A 23,589-nucleotide genomic window follows, 5' to 3' on the forward strand; every position below is an offset into this window, starting at 1 on the left:
AATTTCAAGCTCTCACCTGAAACAAACAAAATCTAAAAAAAAGGTGAAACAGTGAAGTCAGGCTCACTCTGCATTTCTCACATGAGGACAATCATTAATCTGTCTTTTTTTGAAAGAAAATCATTTTTACAGCATCTGACAAAGAGACACCAAAGATTTGACGTTTTTGTTGGACGGTATCCGAGTTATGCTTCACCACCCAAGTAACCACTGATTCCAGTTTTTTTTTCTTCTTCTCCCAACTCACCTCCTTTGTGTCTGCCTCTTTACTCTCTCTCACACCCCCTCTACGCCGGCACACGGAAGCAACAAGGGCGAAAGAACGGCAATAAATCTGACAACAGAACAGCACATAGCCTTATTATCCAAGCCCCATCCTGCACACACAAGGCCGTCATAAAGAAAACAACGCAGCCTATGAAAAAAACAACAAGGCTTTCCAATTCTCTGCTTCTACCTCCCCCCCTCCTCCTGTAGTCTCCTTCATTCCTCGGCCAAAGGTATTCCCTGATGGCCAGCCATTTCAGAGAGCAGCTCAGCCTGATCATACGGCAAACTAATGAATTGAAAAATTAATCAATGCAGACAGAGAGAGCGGGGCCTTGACCCCTCCTGAAGGTGAAACGCAAGACGCTCGGCAGTAGATACTCAGGTCTTCCAGGCCCAGGTCTATATTTTTTGCACAGATGTTGGAGGCCTGTAGGGAGACATGTCATTGTTACTCTTAGCCTGAGCCGAGAGTCTGTGTTTCTCCGACCAACAGGAGAGGCGGGTGAGATGTCTGGACATGCTCTTTGTTCTGCTGGGAGCTTTTCCTCTGATCAATAACTGAGAACCAAGCGACAACAACACGCTCGGGCATCCAGCCAACTACATTACAGCTGCATATGAAAAAATCAGAAAGCGAGAGGAGCACATGGAACCCAGTGGAGATGGGGACACAAAGGCCTCACTACTACCACAGCAGCAGCAGCAGCAGCAGCAGCAGCAGCAGCACACCTCTCTCACTCCCCTGTCCTGTCTGCGCTGACAGAGCCACAGTGCCCCCTGCTGTTGATAGCAGAGACCTGTGTCCAGCAGAGCGAGGGGGTTCAGAGCGGAGGAGAGGGAGGGAAGAGCCACTAGATGCTGAGGAGAAGTCATGGCACAACACATTCAGGCCCTCACAGCTCTTTGAAGGCAGATCAATAGCTAACCATTATCCTATTGTTGTTCCTCATCCAACCAGCACTGGTGAAGCCGGAGGAGGGGGATGGTTAAACTGAACGCTGAAAACACAGGGATTTAGCAAAAGGCAGGGATTCACTTAACCAATCCGAAATCTTGTAGTATCTGCAAAATACAAACAGAAATTACACAAAGGGGGGATAGAAGAGTACAACGGTAACAGCAAAATATGACAGACAGGCTTACTATAGGACAGACACTTTTGAGGTGCAGTGAAGGTTTCATTTAGATTATTTTGGGAGGCTTCACATTTGAGCAAATCCTTCGTCCATTTTTCCATCCCATCTGTTTGCAAAAAAAAAAGAAAAAAAAGAAGCTTTCAACAGATGTGATTCAAAGTAAATCTCCTGGTCACTCCCACACAAGGGTTGTCAGTAGCTAACCACCACACTCAGCTGATAAAATGCTACAATAATTAGTGCCAATGCTTACTGCCTTAATGCGAATCAGAGAATATGGTACTAGGGTTCACACACAGCTACAGTGCGCCCCACTGATGACGGGCGGTGTGTGCCATAGCCAACCAACAATCAGCTTTTATCTGAATTAAAATATACTTTTTTAGTAAAAAAGAAGAAAAAGAGAGTCAGATTTTAAGGCATACAATAACCAACCTCAAACGACAAAGATACCACACACATACACGCACACACACACAGACACAGAGACACAGACACAGAGTATGTGTTACCAACAAAAAGAAAATGTCTCCAACACATCACTGGACACATTTCGAAGCAGAAGAAAATATCTGTCATTCTATCTTTGGTTCTCTACCTCCTCTTCCCTCTAATCCCATTGCCCCCCTCTCTTTCTCTCTTCCTCTCTATATTGATGCGGGTATTTAATTAGTACCATAGACACAAAGTTTCTATTTCTTGTTACTATTGTGCTCTGTTGTGCATAAGTAAGGCACCTTGTTGATAAATCAAAAACAAAAAAGGATGGACTTTTTAAAAGGAAAGAAAGAGGGATGCAAGGACCGAGGCCAATGAAGGACGTTTTTCCTTTTTTTTTTGGCATTCTATGTGAATATAGACTCGGAGGAGACATTTACCGTGAGAGAGAGAGAGAAAAAAAAGAAAAAAACAGGGAGCTGCTGAAGAGAAGAATAAATGACGGACGCTTTCTCTCTTTTGGCATTTCATGTCAGAACTGTGGTACTCTCAGCCCCCTTTAAGCTGAGCCCCAAGAATGGGGTCAAACGGAGGGGGACAAAACAATGACCTCCAAATGTCCTGGCTGATTCAGTGTGTTTCATTGGAGGGTGTGTGGGGGTTAAAGCTCGGGACTCAATAGTTATCTGTATGGTCTTAAGATGCAACTGTAGCATTTCCAACAATGTAGTTAGATTAGCGGTGCAGATTAGATAAGAGATGGTCATTGTATAGGAGTTGATCGGGAGGTACCGACTAACTTCACGTTGCTGTAAGCAGTGAGTTAAGGTCGCCAAAGGGAAGAAGAGCTAACATTGATTTGTGGTATACAGTTCAGTGAGAATAGGTAAATAGCTAGATTCAGCTCTAGGTATTAGGCTGACAAAATGGCATTTGTTTGTAGTGAGAACCAATGTGGCTACCTCACTAAGCTGAGTGGTTTGTGAAACCGCCACTAATACCAAAGATACTGCAGCCTACCGGTCCCAAGCTGCCTAGGGGGACAAAATAAAATGAAAAAAATGAAAAAATAAAAAATAAAAACAGAGCCCCCCCTCTTTGCCCAAAACTGTTACAGACACAGATACAGACACAAACACATAGATACATGTTTCCACTAACAGCGCAGTCAGACTGCATCGTGCCACATAGGAGGTGGCTGCCTTGCAGACAGAGTTGAGTGCCTTTTCCCTTCAACCACGGGTGGGACTGCACTGGACACACACATGTATACACACGTACACACACACACACACACACACACACACACACACACATACACAGCCAGGGAGGTGCATGCATAAAGCTGCACACACATTTACAAACATGCACTCACACACAGACAATGCACCCATAATTGGATGGACAGAAAAGGGGGGCAAAAGAGAGGGACGCAGAGTGGGGGCTGTGTCAGCATTTTCTCCCATATTGACTTTCCATCTTGATACACTAGAATACAAGCACTTTATCATGTAGAAAGTCTATAAAACATTTTCTATACACTATTTATTTGAAACAAAATTATATGTTACTCTTTAATCTGTCAGTCTTTGTTTCTGTATCGTTGATCTTCTAGTAGCTCACAGCATTTTTGTGTTTCTTCTTTTTTCTTCCCCCTCTGCCCCGTGTGCTTCTACTCTCAGCCACTTTACCTCTCTCACATCAGAGATATTTTTGTGTAACAGAGAAAGAGGGGAGTAAAAAGGCAGAGGCTCTAAGCGCTCGGAGGGCTGTAGTTATAAAATCTTACCACTAAATGTCTCTCTCTCTCTCTCTCCACTGCGTGCAAGCACAGAGGCTGCACTAGAGAAGTGTGGAGGACTCACTGACAGTTTATAGACACAAAAATCTCTCCTCCCTCCACCTTGTCTGTCCAGTCGACCTCTCCCCCTGGCTAGTGCTAAGACTCGGTAGGCGTGTGTTGACAATTAATTCTGAAATACCTCAAAAACCTTTCATGTAAACTTTATGTAATTTAAACTGAAAATAATACTGCTAATGATAACAATGATTATGAAACTATGATACTATGATAGTTAGTTTTGGAACTTGTGACTTGAAGCTTTATACTGTTAAATTCCTTTTATTTGTTTGCTCATTTTTCTCGTACGTTCTCTTTGTTTGTTTTTGCTACGGCATGTACTTACTGTTTTCATAAAGGAAAAGACATTGTGAATGTTTCTGTGGAGGGTAACATGAGAAAAGAAGAGACAGAAGAGAAGGCTAGAATAGAGAGAGAGGGGCAAGAGCTACTCACTTCAGATGTTTAGTTCAAAGCTCTTTCATAGGCAGGTACATTTAAAGGAAAAAAAAAAGAAAAAAAGAAAAAAAAAGAAATGATAAAAATATGATTTGGGCTGAATTTTAAACCAAAAAAATTTGATGTTAAACCAAAGGAGGAATAACCTTTTACTCATTGTTAGCTTTCTTCTGCCTTTAAGTTGTCTTTTCTCTGAAAAAAAAAACAAAAAAAAAAACAATTTCACAGTTACTTTTGAAGGTTCCTGGGTGTGTTCAAGTGCTCCTGATGTTCTTAGAATATTAAAGACCAGCACCTCCTATTGAAAAGAAGGTGCGCTTTTTTCTTTTGTGCATGGATATTGTATAACTGTATAGAAACCAACAGGAATGACCTGTGATTTTGTGGGGAGAGGAGGAGGAGGATGGAAAGACTTGGGAGTGGGTGGAGAAAGGGTGGGGGATATTTTGGTAATCAAAACAAAACAAAAAAAGGGTGGGAGGATTTGGGTTTAGGCGTTGGAAGGGTCCTTGTTTTTAGATTTTCCGTCACTGTTGGATTCACTGGTTGTGTGCATGTGTTGTTGCAACCCTTCCCCTTTCCCCATGTTTCTTTGATGTATATAAATCCAGACAGTAGGGGGCAGTGTGTGCTGGGGGAGGTCAAACTCCTCTCCTCCCAATCAATAGCATTCAATCTTCATTCCTCAGCTTGTGGTCCTCACTCGGGTCCTGAAATGTGTGTCTTGCTTTTCCAAAGACAGGCTGTTTACTTGGAGTTAATCAGAGGGACACACACAGGCCCGAGCGGCCTTGAATATACCTGTATGTCTGTCTACATGCTTTTCTTCAATCTGTGTATGTGTGTTCATTTGTACCTACGTGGAAGACAACGTGTTTTCTTTTTTATGTTCCTTTAATATGGGTTGCAATATTTGTCATGCGAAAATTTGAAACCATTTCTTACTGACTGACCGACCAACCAACCATAGTACCATTTGGCAACTGATCATCCCACCAGAAATGTCGTCAGCATTTGCTGTCAAACAGCATATGTGTGTGTGTGTGTCGTTTCACTGTGGGATCGAATAGGTTGCCGGTGGGGCTGATGTAGACACCCCCAGTCGCACTGTGCTCTCCCTCTTCTGTTACCTGTTAATCAATCAGAACCAAGTGTCTTTGTGATGGTAGAAGACAATCAGTTTCAAAACAAGAAAAAAGGTAGAGAGAGGTGCAGGCCAGTGGGAAGGAGGAAGGGCAGGATGTTTGAACAAAATCAAGGGAAAAGAGGTTGTCTGAATTGTGACGAGCTGTAGTGCCCCACTGCCAAACGACTGCCCCACCCCGCCCCATCCCGCCGCCTGTCACTCCGACTCCTACGCATCCATCTTTCACTCCATCACAGCCAAATCTGACTGTAGAATTCGAGCTCGACGTGGTACACGACACTCCAAAATTAAAACTCATCCGACCTTTTAAATTCACTCCCTCCTCATCCCCCTGTCACTCTTCACCCTCCTGCCGATCGTAGTGCAATGCAGGAGTACCGAAGGAAAAGAGAGCTGTGGTGCAAAGACCATATTTCCCATCACCTGCCACATTTTCCTGCTAATCTAATGATGATGTAACCAGCCGCGAGGAATAAAAATGGCTCCGGCTGGTGGCTTTTGCACAGAGAACTATGCAAACACCTGACCCCCCCAATCTTAATCGTTGCTGCTGGGTCAGAGTGTACAACCCTCAACCCCCACACCTCCCCCTGACATTTAGACACTCATATTTTATCCTCCATGACCCTATCCCCTGTCTCCGACCCCTGTCCCCCGACTCCCCATGAGCCTACGGCAGGCAGAGCATCCCCAGTCACTCAGGGTACAGTTGTGAGTGGCTGGGGAGAGAGGAGCACTACAGCGACCACGTTTCACTAGACTGATGTCGTATAGCTTTACATGAATGCCCCAAACTGCCACTGACATCAAAATGGAGTCCATGTTGACGTTTGCAAGCCGATCCTCCCCCGCTCATGGCTCCATTGTTTTACAATGTTTGAATGTCTTTGTCCCCAGAGCCAAGGAAGGGCCACAATCAATGCAAAGACTCTTACATTGTACTTAAGTTTACAAAGTCGTCCGGAGACGGTGGCTTATATTGCACTCGGACAGACGAACAGACACACAAACAGACACAGGCACATGCTGGAGAGGGTGAGTCTGCCTTTTGAGAGTGTTTGCTGAAACCAAAGATGAAATCAGAGGTATGACAATCTGGCTACCAAACCTAGAAGACAATGTTTAGCTCTCTGGGCTGCTCTACGGGTCCTGTGATTTACCGGCCATGTGGACATTCCACCTATTGCACTTAAACACACACATAACATACACACACTCTCTGACACCACACACACACACACATACGCACACACACACACACACCGCCACCGACACGAGGGATACACCCACTTACGACATCTGGTCAGAAAACCTCTTTTCCCTCCTCCCACTGCAGAAGCCGGAGAGCCTGTGGAGGACTTTTAGTTTCACTCTAGCTGAGACTTTTGAGAAGGAAAAAAATCTGAGTAATAACTGTTACAGAAAAATAAAAACTTAAAAGGATAATATGGGTAAAATTGCGTGTTTTGAAATAAATTAACAAATAAAACAATTGTAAAACAAAGCGCTGCTGTCAGTTTATTGTGTTTGGTTTGATCTTTAAAGGGAATCCCCATGTGACCCCAGCAGATGGAAATTAGATTTTTACCACCACAGATTTATACAACAAAGAGTAGAGATGTTCATACAGAGGTAAATTGTCTATACAAAAGCAATAAAATAGATTTGTGGTACATAATGTATTTTGTACATTATAGTATTTACTATAATTGGAAAATAGTAGCTGCATAAAGTGCTGGCTCCACTAACAACTACAAAAACAAGAAAAATTCTCAAAATATAATCTTTTAATTCACCATTTGGATTCGATGCTGCACATATGATCCATATCCTATTAAAACTCAGTTAAGTGCCATTCAGGGGGATATTATTGTCCGTTGTGTGAATTTGGCCTTGTAAGTCTGTGGGGTTGCAATTCGCAGTCACCTTCTCATCCACCGGTGCTGCTGTGCTGCGGATGCAGGTCCCAGAGGTGATAAGACGTCCAGGCCCGGCATCCTGAGACACGGCATAAGAGGAACGGCGGAGAGACGACCCTCTCGTAAACTTCGACCTCAGCACCACGGGATGATGGGACACACTGTGGACCTACATCACAGGCAGGTGCGAGTGTCATCAGTGACCATTTACACATTGCAAATGTTTACACTTTAGGGAAATGCAGCCTCAGTAACTTGGTCTACAGCAAACAACCTCACAAGGCCTGGTTCACAAACTCAGTCATTTTACATAAAAATGTTAAAAAAAAACAAAAAAAAAAAAAAGGAAAATTCATATTGAGATATACTACACTACACAACCCCAGAATTATAACGGAGAAAAATACTGAAAATAATATGCAACAAGTGGTAACACCTGCGTGAGGCTGCATTTTGTTTGGAGACTTCTAAGTTTTCAGTAGTTTGGGAAAAAAAAGCTGTGATGGATCAATAACCTGCTGTAAGCTTAGCTGTCACAAATTTCAATGGATATCTTTGCCAACATCCACTGATACTCTACCTATTCCCCTTATTGTCTCAATTGACTTTTTCTTCTGTTTTTCCATTCAGTTGTCTCACCTTGTGTTTGGCTTGGATGGTGAGGATGACATTGAGGGCATAAGCGGTCATTGAGGGCAAAACGGCCGTCCAAGCTGTGAGCAGAGCTGTGAGCCACACAACTGGATCGATGAAGGCCTTATCAGACACGCCTGACGAAAAGCACACACACAGAGCAATCAAACCCATTCACAGACACAGTGGCAGATCCTTCATTTCAAAGAAACCACATTAAATGATCATTGAAATGGACATTTCATGCTGTGGTCTATGTTTTTATCTGTCCTTTTGATAACGTTTTTTTCTCTCCATTTGAAGCAAATCCAGCAGTTCGTGCAGTACTGGGATGTTAAAATGGCCACAGCCAGAAGGCCTGTGATCAGTAGAGACGTGTACCAATAAAGATGTAGTCGCTGGGTGATCTCTGAAACAAGCGGGCGTTGTGTGTGATCCTGGTGAAGATGAAGAACAGCAGCACAGAGACACACACAGCTGCAATATTGAACTTTGTCCAGTGTCTGGTCATCAGCGTGATCTGTCAGAAAAACATCAACACTGTCAGCAAGGCACATGTGGACCAATCAGAAAGCTTGTGGGTAAAAACACATTTCTTTCATGTTAGCCATGTTCAATGTTTTTTTTTTATATTTTGCAAACTTCTTTTTGATAATAAATTAAGAAAAATGTTACAATACAATTCATGACTTTTCTGTATTTGCAAATCTCACTAGAGCTTCAGCAGACTCCAGCCAATTACAATGACCAACACACACACATACACAACTCAGGTAAATATTAGATTAAGATTGAACAACAGAAACAACTGAGCAAACCAACAGCCTGTGTAATTAATGACTTTTCACATTACATATATATTGTTACCATAGGCATTATGTATAGCTCCTACTATAATGTGGCCTCTTAAAATGAAGAGAACAGACACAGCCGTCACCCTCTGTCCCAGATTGGCCTTATGATTAGCAACGTCTGACAGATTCCTCCTATATTTACTCTTCAGGTTACCACACCATGTTGTGACAGTGTATGAGCTTTTGTTGTTCACCATCTAATACCTCATAAACACACAGACAAATCATCTTGACATCAACCACAGACACAGAGCAACTAATCACACACAATTCAATCATTCAAGTTGTCATGATGATCAGCCTTACTTTGGTTAATCCAGCTACTGTTTAAAAGAGTATATCATTTCTAAACAGTTTGTTGGCTTTTGAAACTCCCTCAACATAGTCAACACAACAGTTTTTTTAAAAATAATATTTTTGTGGTTATATGTACACACAGTATATATGATTATTTTGTGTTAAGCTTTTTTGCTTTTCATTTTGTCACATGTACAGATGCGTCAATTACACATGATGTAATAAACTATAATTTAATAATAAAATTACATTTAATGATATAGTTAGCATCATTATTACATTTAAACTTTTGATGGTGTGGTTTTTCTTTGAATGAAAAAATGTGATCCTGACCTCAATTGTGGCGACAAACATGGCCGCCATGGAAACAGTGACTGCCATGGTCTGGAGGTCAAAATCTGTGTTGTAGAAAGCCCCAAGTGGGATGAAGAAGAGAACGAACGACGTGTAGACAGCGTACAGGAGTGACAAGGAAAGTATCAGAGGACTGGAGAGCTCCTGTTTCTGTCCACACTTGTACAGCTCAGGCCACTTCAGGCTGCTTTCTGCACTCACATCCTACAACACAAAGAGGCAGCCTGAAGAGTTTGATGATACATATATACTGTATATACACACAGCGCGGAAAATAAGTATTGAATGCGTCAACATTATTCTCAGAAAATATATTTCTAATAGAGCTATTGACATTTTCACCAGATGTCGGCAACAACCCAAATAATGCACATATACAAAGAAATCCAAACATTTATGTCCATAAATCAAGTTATGTGTAACAAAGTGAAATGACACAGGGAACAAGAATTGAACACAAGAAGAAAGGGAGGTGCAAAAAGGTATGGAAAGCCAAGAAAGCAGCTGGAGTCTGTCAGTATTTAGAAAGTAAATCCTGTCCCCTATCAGTGCAAAGTAATATCTGCTGGTTTAGTCCAAATTGACGCCTATGAAAAGGTTTCTCATCACCAAGGTGTCACACAAGAGGCATCTAATGATGGGTAAAAGTAAAGAGCTCTCTCAAGACCTTCAGAAACTGATTTTGCAGAACATACTGATGGCATTGGTTACAGACGTGTCTCAATGCACTGTTTTATCCGTTAGTGCCATTATCCACCAGAACTGAAAAGAACATCATTTCACCATAAACTGGCCACAACCAGGTGCTCTTCACAAGATTTCTGACAGAGTCAAAAGAAACTAAGAAGAGTTGTCCAAGAGCCAAAGAGCTTTAGACAGACCTGGAATCAGCAGATACAGTTGTAAAAAAAAAAAAAAAAAAAAAAAAAAAGAGTAATGCACTCATCCGACATGGCATCTATGCATGCTCATGCAAGTCTATTGACGCGTTCAATACTTATTTTCCCAGCTGTATGCATGCATATATGTATATGATTAATCAAAAAATCTTTGTCTCACCTGTTCAAAGAAGGCCAAACACATAACAGGGCTCGCTGTGTAGAAGACTGTGTAGAAAGCGATGAACCATGTCTCATACATAGACTGCAAGTGAGAAGCAGACAATGAAGATATTTTCTCTGTGTTCATCGTCCTTTCATTATATGATTTAAAACAAATAGCTAACCTGAGCACTGAAGCCATTGAATAAACCAAACCATATGTGCACAAGAGCAAAGCCACAGGTCTTAAACAGGAAGTAGCGCAGGAACAGGGAAATGCGCCTGTATGACCAGCGCCCATGAATCAGCAGCAGCCTCTGCAGAAACCTGAACTGGGACAATGCAAAGTCTGCGTTCTGCACTGCTTGTCCTCCCTCCACCCCTGCCAATCCTACACCGACATGAGCCGCTGGTGGACAATGGTAAGGAAAGAAAACATCAACACAGACAGCAGTGATCGGCAGTTTGTCTGCAGTTTAGCGCAACGACCAAATATTTTCTCTGTCTTGTTTCCATGCCGTTTGACTTACTCTTGATCATGTTTACATCATTGGCACCATCCCCGATGGACATGGTGATAGAACTGGTGTGTTTCCTGACCAATGAGACGATGGCAGCCTTCTGTCCAGGTGTTACACGGCAGCACAGCACCGACTGACACTGTTTAGCCAGGTGCATGAATGCAGTCCCCCATTCTGGTCTCTGGTCAAACTCTGCCTGGGGTACGACATCATCATCAAGCAGCTCAGTTTGTGACATATTTGTATTAAATCATTTTTTAATACCTTTAAAGGGAATTTAGAGGAGTTGCCATTGTTGTTTTGGGTATTGTTTGTCTCTTTTTAAGATGGAAGTTTACCACTCAAAAGATGTTCTTCATTTGGCCTGTGTGGTAGTGATTGTATCAGATTTGACTGTCAATCATACTCTACATATTACATTAGACTTTGTTTCAAAGGTTACTTAGCTATGTTATGTCACTTTTTTCCACCAGAGCCACCACTTCAAACCAGAATGTGAAAACACAAAATCTGTTCATAAATTGGAAGGCGTCATCATGCCCTTCAAATCTGGTGTATGTTTATTAACAAAGAAAATAAAAAAAAATTGATGATGCCTAAAATCATTATGCTTAAAATGACCTCTCAAGTGTCTGATAGAAATGACACAGCTTTTCTTGAGTCATTTGCAAACTACATGACAGCAGGTATTTGGCCATGTAAAAACTTAATGAGCAATCAATTCACTGTAGAGTCCAGAGTTTACCAGCTCAGGTCCAGTGAGGACCACAGCAGTCTTTGCTCTTGCCGTCTCCATGTCTACAGCCCACAGCTCTGTCTGTCTGGCCTTGAAGAAACTGACCACTGGGTCTGGGGCCTGGAGTATCTCTCTGCCGGGGCAAACACACAAAGATCAATGAGATGGTATGTGTGTGTGTGTGTGTGTGTGTGTGTGTGTGTGTGTGTGTGTGTGTGTATTTTTATCATTGCTAACCTCAGCTCCTGCCATTCCAGTAATCTGGTATCAGGATCCAGCAGTTTGCAAGAATAGCCGATATTCACTGCAGTCTCTAGAAGCGCAAAGGAGAACGGAGCAGGGTGGAGAAGACAAACAGCTCTGTGAGATTTTGTTTTCATGTAGCTTTATCTCAGCATTCAAAATGTTGTCATCCCCCCCTTCCTGCTGCAGTATGCCACAATACCTTTTTTGTCCCCAGTCAATACCCATACTTTAATCCCAGCCTGTTGAAGAAGAGCAATAGTCTCAGGTACACCTTCCTGAAGCCGGTCCTCAATAGCCGTCACCCCCAGAAGCTACAGAGCATGATAGTTAGCATTTGATTTATTTGGCAGTAACATAATAGAAAGGAATACAACAAGATAATGATGAAATGATAGTCAACATGACAAAACACAGTATTTTACCAACAATACAGGGATTCAATTTTCTTCTAAAGTTACTGCTTGCTCTTGTATAAAACTTAATTCAGGGAAACACATAGTGCAAAAATCCTTAAGCATAAGCTTGATTTAAAAGGATTGTATGTGCTGGTGTTCAAGTCAATGATCTGCCACAGAAGTCCAAATGCAGGATTGACAATAAACACATAAAATCACGCTGAGGAGAAGCCCACCTGCAGGTCTCTCTCCATCTGGTCATACAGCTTTTCCAGCAGTGCATCACGGTCACAGGTCGCCATGGCAGCAGACTGGGCCATAGTTTTACTCCATTGCTCCCATGATGCCTCAGGGACGGATCGAACCGCAACACACAAAGTCCTCAGACAGGCCTGAGCAAACAGCTGCCAGAAGATAAGTTAACACGTTATTTGTCAGGTTGCACATTATTTACTGAGTGATCTTTCAGGCAGAAGTGAAGGGTCAGCAGAGAAAATATGAGACAAACATTTAAGTCCTGCATGCAAGCCCCAACAAGTCTCATTAGGACCAAACCTGAGATAACTGGCCTGGATCTGTCTTTTTCAGTTTTTTTCTCATAACTCACACTCTCAAATTGAGGACATAGTTGAAAACTGTTGTAGAACCACTGTAAACAACTGATACACAGCAGTTGTGTCCTATTTGCAATTTGCCTAGCGTCGGCAGATTTCAACCCCTTATCTGTTCGCTCCTATTCGGGCTTACATACAGTATATACAGCATTTTAATACAGGAAAATTGGCATCGAGCTTTCAAGTTTTTCACTTCCATTTTGTTGTTGTCAGACAACAGAAGGAGTTTTAAATACTAGTAGGACTTCATGTTCACGTCCGACAGATTGCCTGATTTTATAACAGCAATGTTGTCTGACAAAATCATCAAACAAATGAGTTAAAGATTAAGACTGTGCTGTGATTTTGGTTATATTACTTACAAAATTATCACATAGAGTTTGGAGCTTAAAAATATCTCTACTGTATATCATATATATGTCACACATACTGTATTTTGGGCATCTAAAGTGTATATACTCAAAAAGTGACCAGGGCCTTTCTTCACTTTGGCTGCAGATGCAGGTAACAAGTCCTTATTTGAGGTCGGTCTCTGTAGCTATTTTAGTAAGCTTCTGTCAATCTACTGTTTTATTAAAAGTTCAATTTCCAGTTCAAATTCCACAAAAAAACAAACCATTTACTTTTAAACAAGGCTTTTATTGCTGTGCTTGCAGTAAGTGTTTTTTCTCATTTGCAGTTGCTAGTGTTTTTGTTGTATACATGCTGTTCAGGTCTGCTTGTTTCTTCAGCAGTTACCTGTGCAACAAGAGGTGAAGCCCCCTGCAATTTATTGTAGACTAAATGCTGAAATGGAAACCAAAATATCCTGACATTATAATATTTTAATACATAATATATGACATAGAAATTGTCTGCTTAGTTGGTGTACTTTGCAGCACATACTACTAGTTCAATAGAAACTTTACTTCACCTCAAGGGCTCCTTCTGTCCTTTCCTGATATGCACAGTCCCTCTGCAGTCTCTCCAAGATCACTATGTCCGCCCCTTTACAATACAGCTTTAACCCACCCTCTGGCTCCCGAACTGGAAGACAACACAAAACCAATATAAATAAATGTATATAGTAAAAGACAGTGATAGAGTGTATTTGTAACAGAGACTATAAGGCTGAAGTTGTCACTCTCACCCAGTACAGACATACGTCTCCTCTTGCTGGTAAAATCCAGCAGTGCGAGCAACTGATATTGTCGTGTAACACCAAGTTCAGAGACAATGACAAAGTCTCTTGTCCTGGAAAGAAAGACCCAGCCCAGCTCCCTGGCTGCACCAACGAGAGCTTCCTCATCTGGGGATGCAGCCTGGTAAACTGGCGCCTCTGGAGGAATGCAGTCAAGGTGCAAGTAAACATGGTGTAATCCAAACATGATGCACTGTGCCACATTTTTATGTATCGGAAACGATCATTAGGTGCATAAATATAATGCAAAACTAAACCATGTACACCCATCAACTTGGCACTGGTGTATATGCATATACAACTTCTGTACATTAATAAGAATATGTTAAGTAATATGGGCAAAAAACATTTTTTCTAACTTCATGTGATTGTTTGTGTTTTTGTCCATTTATGTCATGTGTTCACATTCTGTTTTATCATGTTTTGTTGTTGTTGTGTGGACTTGAGGAATCCTAACAAAGAATAAGGTAAACTTACAGATGTTTAAAGCTCAGTGACAAAAAAAGAACTAACAAAATACATCTTCCATTCAGTGAATAATCTATTAATTGTGGCGCCACCATCAGGCCAGTCTATGTAATACAAAAACATAACAAAAAAAAAAGAATCACATATCACAATATCATCAAATATCAGACCAGTACGGGCAGCTATTGACTAAGATCTGACATTTATCAGGTGGCAGATAACAGCTCACTTAATGTGGTCTGAATCTAAAACCCACACAAACAGAAGCTCACCTTTCTTCCACTCTGCCATGACAGTGTGACACAAAGACAGTGCTGTGAGGAACTGCCTGGTAAGTGGACACTGCTGTCCTCTGAGTTTCTCCACCAGGCTGGGAGCCGACATGAACAGACCACCGCAGGAGAATGTATTCCAGCTCAAGTCCATGGGCTGTGGGAAAAAGGTGAGTGAAACTGAGTAACAGCAAAAAAAAGAAGATGTAAAAACAGGCATAAAGAGATGAAGAAGATTAGATAAAATCTTAGAATTAGTAATATTATGTTACCTCTACGTCCTCTGCCCTGACTGATGCCTCACCTGTGAATGTAGAAAAAATTAATCAGATGTGAAAAGCATGAAAGAAAGAAAGAAAGAAAGAAAGAAAGAAAGGGGTGTGAAGCAGGAAATGGCTCAGACGTACGACATATGGTTGATGAGACCCTGACAAGGTTTCAATTACAGTTAGTCTTCTGTGGGCAGAGCGGGTGTTAAATATTTAGTAGATGGACTCGTGGCTGTTGGAAATGAGCATGTTAAGTGTCTCCTGTTGTCCGTCTCTTGAGGAATGAATGAGTTGATGTGATGTTGCCTCCCCTGAGTGATCTTTGTTCCACTGTAAGCTGCTGAGCAAAGTTTGCTCACCGCTCATTAAGAACCCATGACTCATAAAATGTCAAAAAATAATGTGGTGATTAGTCAGTACACTGTGTGCGGCTGTGCACAGTGTCCTGACTGTGGAGCATGGGGCCAGATAGAGTATTTGTTTCGTCCTGGCTATGGTTTGGATTTTTCTTCCAAGCAGGACAATTAAAATATCAGATAGAAAATTTACTTTGTTATTATAGACAGTTTTAGTTTTTTAATGTAAAGTGGAATGAGTGGCTGTTTATTGTTACCATAGATCTCTCCAGCAATGCAGCACTGTCGGAAGAGCAAACGGTTCTGAGTTAGTGTCCCAGTTTTGTCACTCAGGAGGTATCCCACTTGGCCGAGCTCCTCAGTCAATGAGGTATTCCTGGCTTGGGCTGGTTTGTCTGCCTGCTGCCAATACATCTCTATATCCCAGCCAATAAATCGGCTGTGGACCGTGTGGATCACCTCAAACCTGTGGACGTCACACCAGCAGGAAGTCATTATACACACAAACACAAGTGGGCTGATAACATGTATATTACAGAGTATAACATTGCGGAGGGGACTAACGTGATGTAGAGGGCTATGGGCATGGCCGGGCTAAGCAGGATGATGTAGCTCCAGAAGATGAGGAAACCGGTGTAGGCTGGATTGCCATCAACCACCAGAGGAGACAGAACCCACGTCTGGCTCATGACCTGGCTCGAAAACACGCCGCAGCCGATGGCAAGGAGCAGAGCCGTCAGCAGCACGGCCACGACTATCTAGAGATCCAGAATATGGACAAAACACAGTTTATAGTTACTCCGCTCTATGCCTCATGGTTTTCATCCCCCTGCCCTTTATTAACTCACCCCGATCACCACTCTGTTCAAAACTTTTTCCGTTTGCGTCCTCTTCACTCTCAGTTTCCCGCAGTTCCTCAGGATCTTCGTGTCCGCGCCTGGTACACAACAAACTGCTATTAGACGGTGGCCTGGCCGAGCAAGGAGGCCGTTCTGCAGCCAGAGGGCGAGAGTTCGAGCCCTCATGTCAGCGAGCATCTGCTTTTGTGCCCTTGAGCAAGATGCTGTAGCCCTACCAGCTCCGGGGGTGTCTGACCCCACTGCTGAGAGGTCGTGGGGGGACGAGCGAATTTCTCTTGCAGGGATCAATAAAGTATCACACTATGTTTTCCAGTGGTGTCTGAGATAGATTGCTGAAAGTGTGAAAATGACACAACTGAAAACGTGTGTCATATCTCCAAACTGTCCAAGAACAGGAAACTGATTCCAACTCAGTCCTACATTGACAATAATATGTCAAGCTCACTCTTATTTATTTTAAAGTAGGCTATGATAAGCGTGTGTGAGAAGGGTTAAGAGTTATAATCAGGCTAAACTGGGGTCAGACCAATAGACAGTCTCTGATGAATGGCATAAAACCCATCTCTGAAAGAATTTGATCTATTGATCTGCTTCACCAGAACTGAAAGGGTCATAACAGTGAGATCCATGACACCTCTGCCAGGTTCAGTAATATCCGATCAATGATCACTTAAAAGACAGAAGGAGCCTGTAATCTGCAAGACAGTAACCGACCCACTCCTGCAAGAGTTAAGTACTATCCATAATTAGCAGTATAATGTATTCCACATAATAAAATTCATCATTAGAGGAGGCCACAGTAGAGGGTGAAATGAGGGTAGGGGCCTAGAAACAAAACATTTTGTAATAATTAGGCGACGTCTACGGTAGCTCCAAGAGCTTAACACATGAAACCAAACCACCCACAACAAAACACATGCAAATACAAAACATGCTGCAAAAATAAACTATCGAGCTGCAAATTCGGGTTTATGTCCATCATGCTTTTTTTTAGTTTCAACTCAACAGGACAGATTGAGGACGTCTACCACTTTTATAAACAAAAACTGTGGCATCCTATCCCATATCCATCATTTCTCCGGCACAGAGAAATCTGCATTGACATCACGTTTGAAACTCAGTGCTCGTTCTACATGTACAGTACCAGTGAATATAGCGAGGCCATAAGCAAACTCTGTGTTGCGTAGGACAGTTCCTCTTAGGAGCATGTGTTCATTGTCCAACAGATGACTCTCTCCTTTCCAGTGCAGCTGGCCTCTGAAAGTGTACAGCCGATTGTTGGGTTCCTCACAGAGCACAACGCCTGTAAAATGAGAGGTGACATCTTCTTTTACTTTGGACTCCATTTGAAAATGAGCACATTTTGGAGTCTGCATTCTTAAAAGAAATCACTACCATCAAATGCAGCGAGGGCCTCCTCTGAGGGGTGAGAGGTCAGTTCTGTATGTGTAACACTGAGCGCCTGCCGGTACTTGAGGTTGGTCTCTCTGTGAGCAGAAAAGACACGACCAAAGTGCTGACGCATAAAACAGACATAGTTATTAAGAAGTAAAGTCAGTGTGCAAGTAAATGATCACCAAACTTCTGTATTCTTAATTTCATGGTCAATTAAAAAGCAAAATAAGGACATTTCCATAATGTTTAGTAATCTGAATAAACAATTAGAGCTTTTAGGTTAAAAACAACTCATAACTACTATTATTATTATGTATAATCCTCATTAAGCTAATATATACAATCATGTATGGTGTTCACAACATATCAGATGATGATTGAAGAATAAAGCATTGGGATATGCAAACATTAAGTTTACTGTGATTCTTACCCATCGATGTCAGCTGTCTCCACATAACACAAACTGTGAGGCTCAGAACTGCACAGAAGGAGAAGGTCCGCCTGCGAGGAATTAAGACAGACAGGTGGCTGAGTGTAAAGTTACTCTGAATACAAGCAGAGCTACAGAGCATTTATTTAAAGGTGTACAGAAATGGCCGTTTGTCCAGTTGTCACGAGCTGCAACACGAGTTTACCCGAGTAAGGAAAACGAATTTGATTGGTCGTTATCGAGCGGGCGGGATATTCAAAGCTTGGGGCGAGACCGAGCTCCGTGTGTGTGTGTGTGCGTGTCTCAGACGTTTGAATGACGGATTACGGATCCAATACCAGTGGCTGGTGAATCGAGTACAGGCTGACGTATAATCCGTGCGCCTGCATTATCCAATGCGAAAAAAAAAATACACACTTTCATCCCGGATTTACTCAAAAATAGAATTTTGCACAAAGTTTGGCCTACAACGTCTGAAAGATGAGTTATCACATTAATTTTATGACCCAAAGTGGGCTCAAATTCAATTTTCTTTTCTGTACACCTTTAAACAAAATTCAACTGCAGCATGCCAAAATGTTCAACTCAATACATGTGCTAATTTTACAGTGTAGTCCAACAAGTGTTGGATGATTGTTTAGACATGTTGCTTTCTTCAAAACAACTTTTAATTGTTCATGTGTTGTTGTTTTTTTATCTCACAGGGATGACTTGGTCTTTGTGGACACGCAGTATGTCTCCCACACGCAGGTCCTTCCACTGCGCCCTGCTGAAACTGAGACAGAGCAGATGAGCAGTAAGCATATTTAATAAGTAAGAGTATTTATTCTAGTGCTCTTGCAAGCATTTCCACAAATTATTAATTAGTCAATGAACTAACACTACACACAAAATGCCTACAGTGCATTTTAATAAAGTTCTGAATTACAGGGAGAAAGACAAACAGGCCTGTGTTTTAAATAATGATCAGTTAAGAAGCATCTTTTTGATCTTGAAGTAAACTCTCTGAGTTTACATATAAATATTCCAGTAGTTTTTACTTTAAAAACATGTCTGCAGGGCCCTTCAACTAAAAATATATCCGTAAATGCTAAAAAACAATGCACAATTATTTTTTTCTTGCCATTTTCTATTAGTTTACAGGACAAAGCACAACATAAGAAATTAACATTCTCAGAAACATGAATCTAAGGACATAAGACTGTCATCAAGAGTGGTAGTTGTTCCAAAAAGGTGCGGAAGATACTCGGTCTTCGCCCTGCTGTAATGCACAAGGGGGCCATCGAAGGATTCACTCATTCACACTTCATTAGAGCTTCATTAGAGGGCTGTTTCAAACGGGATCTGCACTGAGTCTTGAGAGAATAACCCACTGTCTTTGTCCTCACCTCTGGGAAATGAGTACGTCACAGGGTCGGGAGTTAATCCCAGAGTCACTGCGTCTCCTTGCCTGGGCCAGAGATTGAGAGAGAGGGTGGGGGGGTGAGAAAGACGGGCCGTAAAAGAGAATGAGAGGAGAGAGAGAGAGAGAGAGAGAGACAGATTGAGAAGCGTGACAAGGATGGAGGAAAAGAGTGATGGACAGGGAGCATGTGAGAGGGAGTGAGGGTGGCCATGAAAGGTTGAACAGGAGAGAGGAGAAAGGAGAAACGCCATTACCGGGGCTCTACAGTGACACCAGCTGGGAGATTTACACCCTCCACTAAATGATTAGTCAATAGAGAGGGGTCAAGCAAGCGTTTCACCCAGAGCTGTTAACGACCGTAACTCAGTGATGCACTTAACCAGAGAATTCTCCATGCAAAACACCACGCCTGCATTTAAAAGGAAAAGCTTTAATGATAGGAGAGAAAATTAATGCTACTGGGATGACTGGTTCTGTCAATGAGGAGAGGACAAGGAGTCAATGAGGACAACGAAGGAGAGAAAGGAGCGCATACATTCCTAGGTGCCAGGTGCATAAATGCATGCGTGAGGCCGGTCCATATATTTGTGTTTTAGATCATTTTGTGCATGAGTGTGTGCATTCATCGCTAAGGGATACCTTCCTTCCTCCTGACAAAAGGGAGCACAAAAGGAGTGACTGTTGGTCTCACCATGTCGGTGATGAGGTCTTTGATCCCTCTGACCGAGAGCACCATGAGCAGCGGGATTATAGTGATGTACCAGGGTATGGATGAGATGGCAGGGACACACTGGAAACATCATGCAAATATGGATACACAGAGAAAGAAGAGGAAATTTGATCACACGTGTGTACGCTGAACGCAAAAAGTGCTTCTACGAGTAATAAAAACTATGGCAAACAAACGTAACAGATGAAAGTTAGACATAAAGTTAGATTAATTAAGCCTAAAACAGATGTGGCATTACTTTTTTAAACTTAATTTTTAAAAAAGTAATGTCAGCCCAAATGAACTCATATTATGATCTCTTAGCAGAGGGATTCATGATGTCAGGGTTAAATGGCAAATCCATCCATTGGAACAAATTTTATTTGGTCAAGAACATTTGATGCCCTGGGGTGGCAACTGTGGCACCATAGGTTAGTTGAAGAGGTGGATAAGCAACTTTTGGGGGGATATTTACTGCATTATTGTTATCTTAACAGATAACTTCACAAATACCTTGCATTTATTGATTCATTTTATAATCAAATTTAACCTGCTCATTACGTCCACTTGGTTTAAGGTCTGCTAAGGCTATCTTAGCTTTAAAATCAGGGCCTAAAATATATTTATATTTGTAGACACCCTACACTACACTTATTTGTACACATTATACTGCTCTATCATGTTCCCACAATACTTATGCCACCTTTTTGTGTAGTTATTGTTCCCCTATGTAATTGTTTGTATGCTGTTTATGCTGATCTGGTTTCATTGATTGTTTATGTTGTCCCTTGCAGAGCAGAATCATAGGCATAAATTGGATTGCATCAGAATATAGGACAGCAACGTTATTCCTGGGACATCAGTGTTTACAGTCAGTCAGAAAGTCATATTTCCACTTTCAGACACGATAGTGCAGTACTTTGTTTTGTTCTCCTGGTTGTTCATTCTTCTGATGCTTATTTGAATAATGTTAACATTAGACAACAAAAACATGAAAAGGCAGAGTGAGGGAGGGAGGGAGGGAGTTTTCCTCTGACCTGCAACACCATCATGAGAAGGAAGTAGAGATTGGCCACTCGCTGGAACTGTTCAAACAGCGTCAGGGGCAAAAAAGTCAGGGGGGAGTACTTGTAACTGCGCACCTTATTGTCCTGACAACCAAAAAGAAGAGCAACACAGAGTGAGAGAGAGGCACGAGGGAAGCATCGTGTACGTTTCAACACATTTCTGAACACATCAGCATACAAATAGGTGTTAAGGTACCATGTGGAAGAAAGGAAGCTGACACAGAACGGACTCACCGCATATTGCCCCCAGCGGAAGCACAAAAAGGATTTCTCCTGTTTGTGGTAGTGGCGGTTGTTTGCCCTCACCTCCCATGAGAGGCCTGTCAGACACATGTTAGCCAGAGTCTTAGTCCAGCTCCATTTGCGCAAAGTGATTTAAGGTATCGTTTTCATCAGCAGGCAACAGATGGATACAGTATGTGCGTGCGCGTGCACTTCTGTGAGTGGGTGTTATTAATATGCGTATGCAGTGTACTGCTGTTAACCATATCTCAAAAGGATTCTTATAGCTGTCCCATACAAATCTAGTAGAAGGCTGATTCTAATAGCATCTCCTAAAGACACATGATACCCTGTAGGAGAAACTCACAGTCTGGGCATGCAGGTTGCAAGACATGAAACTGAAATTTCGTGTTAATGGATATAGATAATATTTAATTTAAAATCAAAAAATACTCCCAAACTCACTCCCCTCTGGACACATCTAAGTTAGATAGATAAGATAAAGTTCCAGTGGTGAGCAGGTGAAGAAAAATGGAAATAAAAGGATGGAGATCAACCGTGACATACCAGTTTCAACACTTTCCGTGGCCATGATGATGGGTGGACTCAGACGTTTGTAGACTTCTGTTAAGCTGCATGAGGGAGACAAGTGAGTGAGAGAGCTGCTTCTGTCCGCTTCTGATATACATGTATCAGTCTTGTAACTCATTACACCGTGTTACCATGCTTACATACAACATAGGTTATAAAAGGTTATAAATCACCAGGTGAAGCTGCACAAATTTTACCCGTTGTCTATAAATCACTTGATAACACAAACAAAAATACAAAAGGTGAATTTAAGGCAACACTTGGTTTGTTTTCTATATGATGAAATACCGAGAAATGGACCAGCTCCTCTGGATGAAACTCTGCTGGAAGCTGCATGAGCAATCCTGGTGAGAGAGAAGATCCAACCCTCTGTATCAAAGCTGCCAGAATTCAAACACAAAGTCATAGCAAATTAATCTGCACCAGAACAATCACAGTACATTTAACTTGTTGTTAAACTAACCTGTGGTTAATTATTGCCCAGACCACATCTGTCAACAATTTAAAAAAAAAACAGAGGCAAGTTGAAAATAATCATGGCAGCACAGAAATAAGCAACAAAAAGAGTCATGCATTTACCTGTACTGTTTCCCAGTACTGTACAGCTCTTGCAACCAGGTGACATAGCTGAGCCATCAATCCCGAAGCTCCACTGACCACAGCTAGAGATTAACATGGCTGTTTTCATAACCACTCATTCACTGCTTTTCATAACACACACCTGTTTCGTCCACCTCCTTTGTTTCTCTTTTTCCTGAACATGCCCTCGGCCCCGCCTTCCTCTTTCTCCCAGGTGAAGGCTCCAGTATCAGAGACTGTATTCCCCATGCACCTTACCTAAGGGAGAGAAAGGGGAGTGGAGGAGGGGCACCTAAACCAGCATATCAAATCGCTGCTTTGTTTTTCAAAGTTATTAACTGTAAAAACAGAAGAAGTTTTTAGTACCTGGGAGTAAACGACCAAAAACCATACCTTACAAGGCCCCTTCACATGCTTACTGGTTTAATGTTTTTTTACTAACCTAAATAACTTGAGTGTCCTAGAAACCCTCCATGACAGTAATGTGATGGTGCTTTTGCACCACAGCAACAGTGGGAGTATTAGTTTACAGGAATGTGAAAGCAGTAAAACTACCATACTGAGTTTCCATGGCCGAAACCATTTTGTTTCTCATACAATCTCTGTATGTATACATTTATCTAAATTATCAAAATAATTTGTACCCTATATAAAAATGACGCAAGACTATATTATTTAGATTAAACAGACCTTAAATAAGTACTGCTTGTGCACTTATTTTTTAGTTTGTGATGTGTGTGTCCAGTGTGATAAAACAAAATATCATTCTTACCCATAAGTGACCAAGTTATTTCAATCTTAGTTGAAAGTGATAGTAAGAATACGAATATCCCAAGTATGGATTGGTCTCTGGTGTCAGATTTATCATTTAACAACTAAATACTGAC

The 23,589-nt window shown here is 41.8% G+C and overlaps 1 protein-coding gene across 1 annotated transcript; it reads right to left on the reverse strand.

Annotated features, from left to right (window-relative positions):
• Window positions 1-724: 724 nt before the first annotated feature.
• Window positions 725-22,951, reverse strand: atp8b3 (ATPase phospholipid transporting 8B3; the record flags this gene model as incomplete). Its single annotated transcript, XM_083970092.1, has 30 exons — window positions 725-881; window positions 998-1,128; window positions 7,217-7,378; window positions 7,849-7,979; window positions 8,224-8,362; window positions 9,327-9,551; window positions 10,407-10,490; window positions 10,573-10,796; window positions 10,918-11,104; window positions 11,654-11,777; window positions 11,882-11,957; window positions 12,090-12,201; window positions 12,522-12,689; window positions 13,813-13,925; window positions 14,029-14,217; window positions 14,820-14,976; window positions 15,092-15,123; window positions 15,702-15,910; window positions 16,009-16,202; window positions 16,293-16,381; window positions 17,449-17,607; window positions 17,700-17,791; window positions 18,130-18,200; window positions 18,832-18,904; window positions 20,174-20,184; window positions 20,226-20,324; window positions 21,281-21,394; window positions 21,545-21,630; window positions 22,100-22,164; window positions 22,845-22,951. The coding sequence occupies 30 exons, from the start codon at window positions 22,949-22,951 to the stop codon at window positions 725-727; spliced, it is 3,780 nt and encodes a 1,259-aa protein (XP_083826218.1).
• Window positions 22,952-23,589: the final 638 nt, after the last annotated feature.

Source organism: Trachurus trachurus, assembly GCF_905171665.1.
Source record: "Trachurus trachurus genome assembly, chromosome: 4".
NCBI lineage: Eukaryota > Metazoa > Chordata > Actinopteri > Carangiformes > Carangidae > Trachurus > Trachurus trachurus.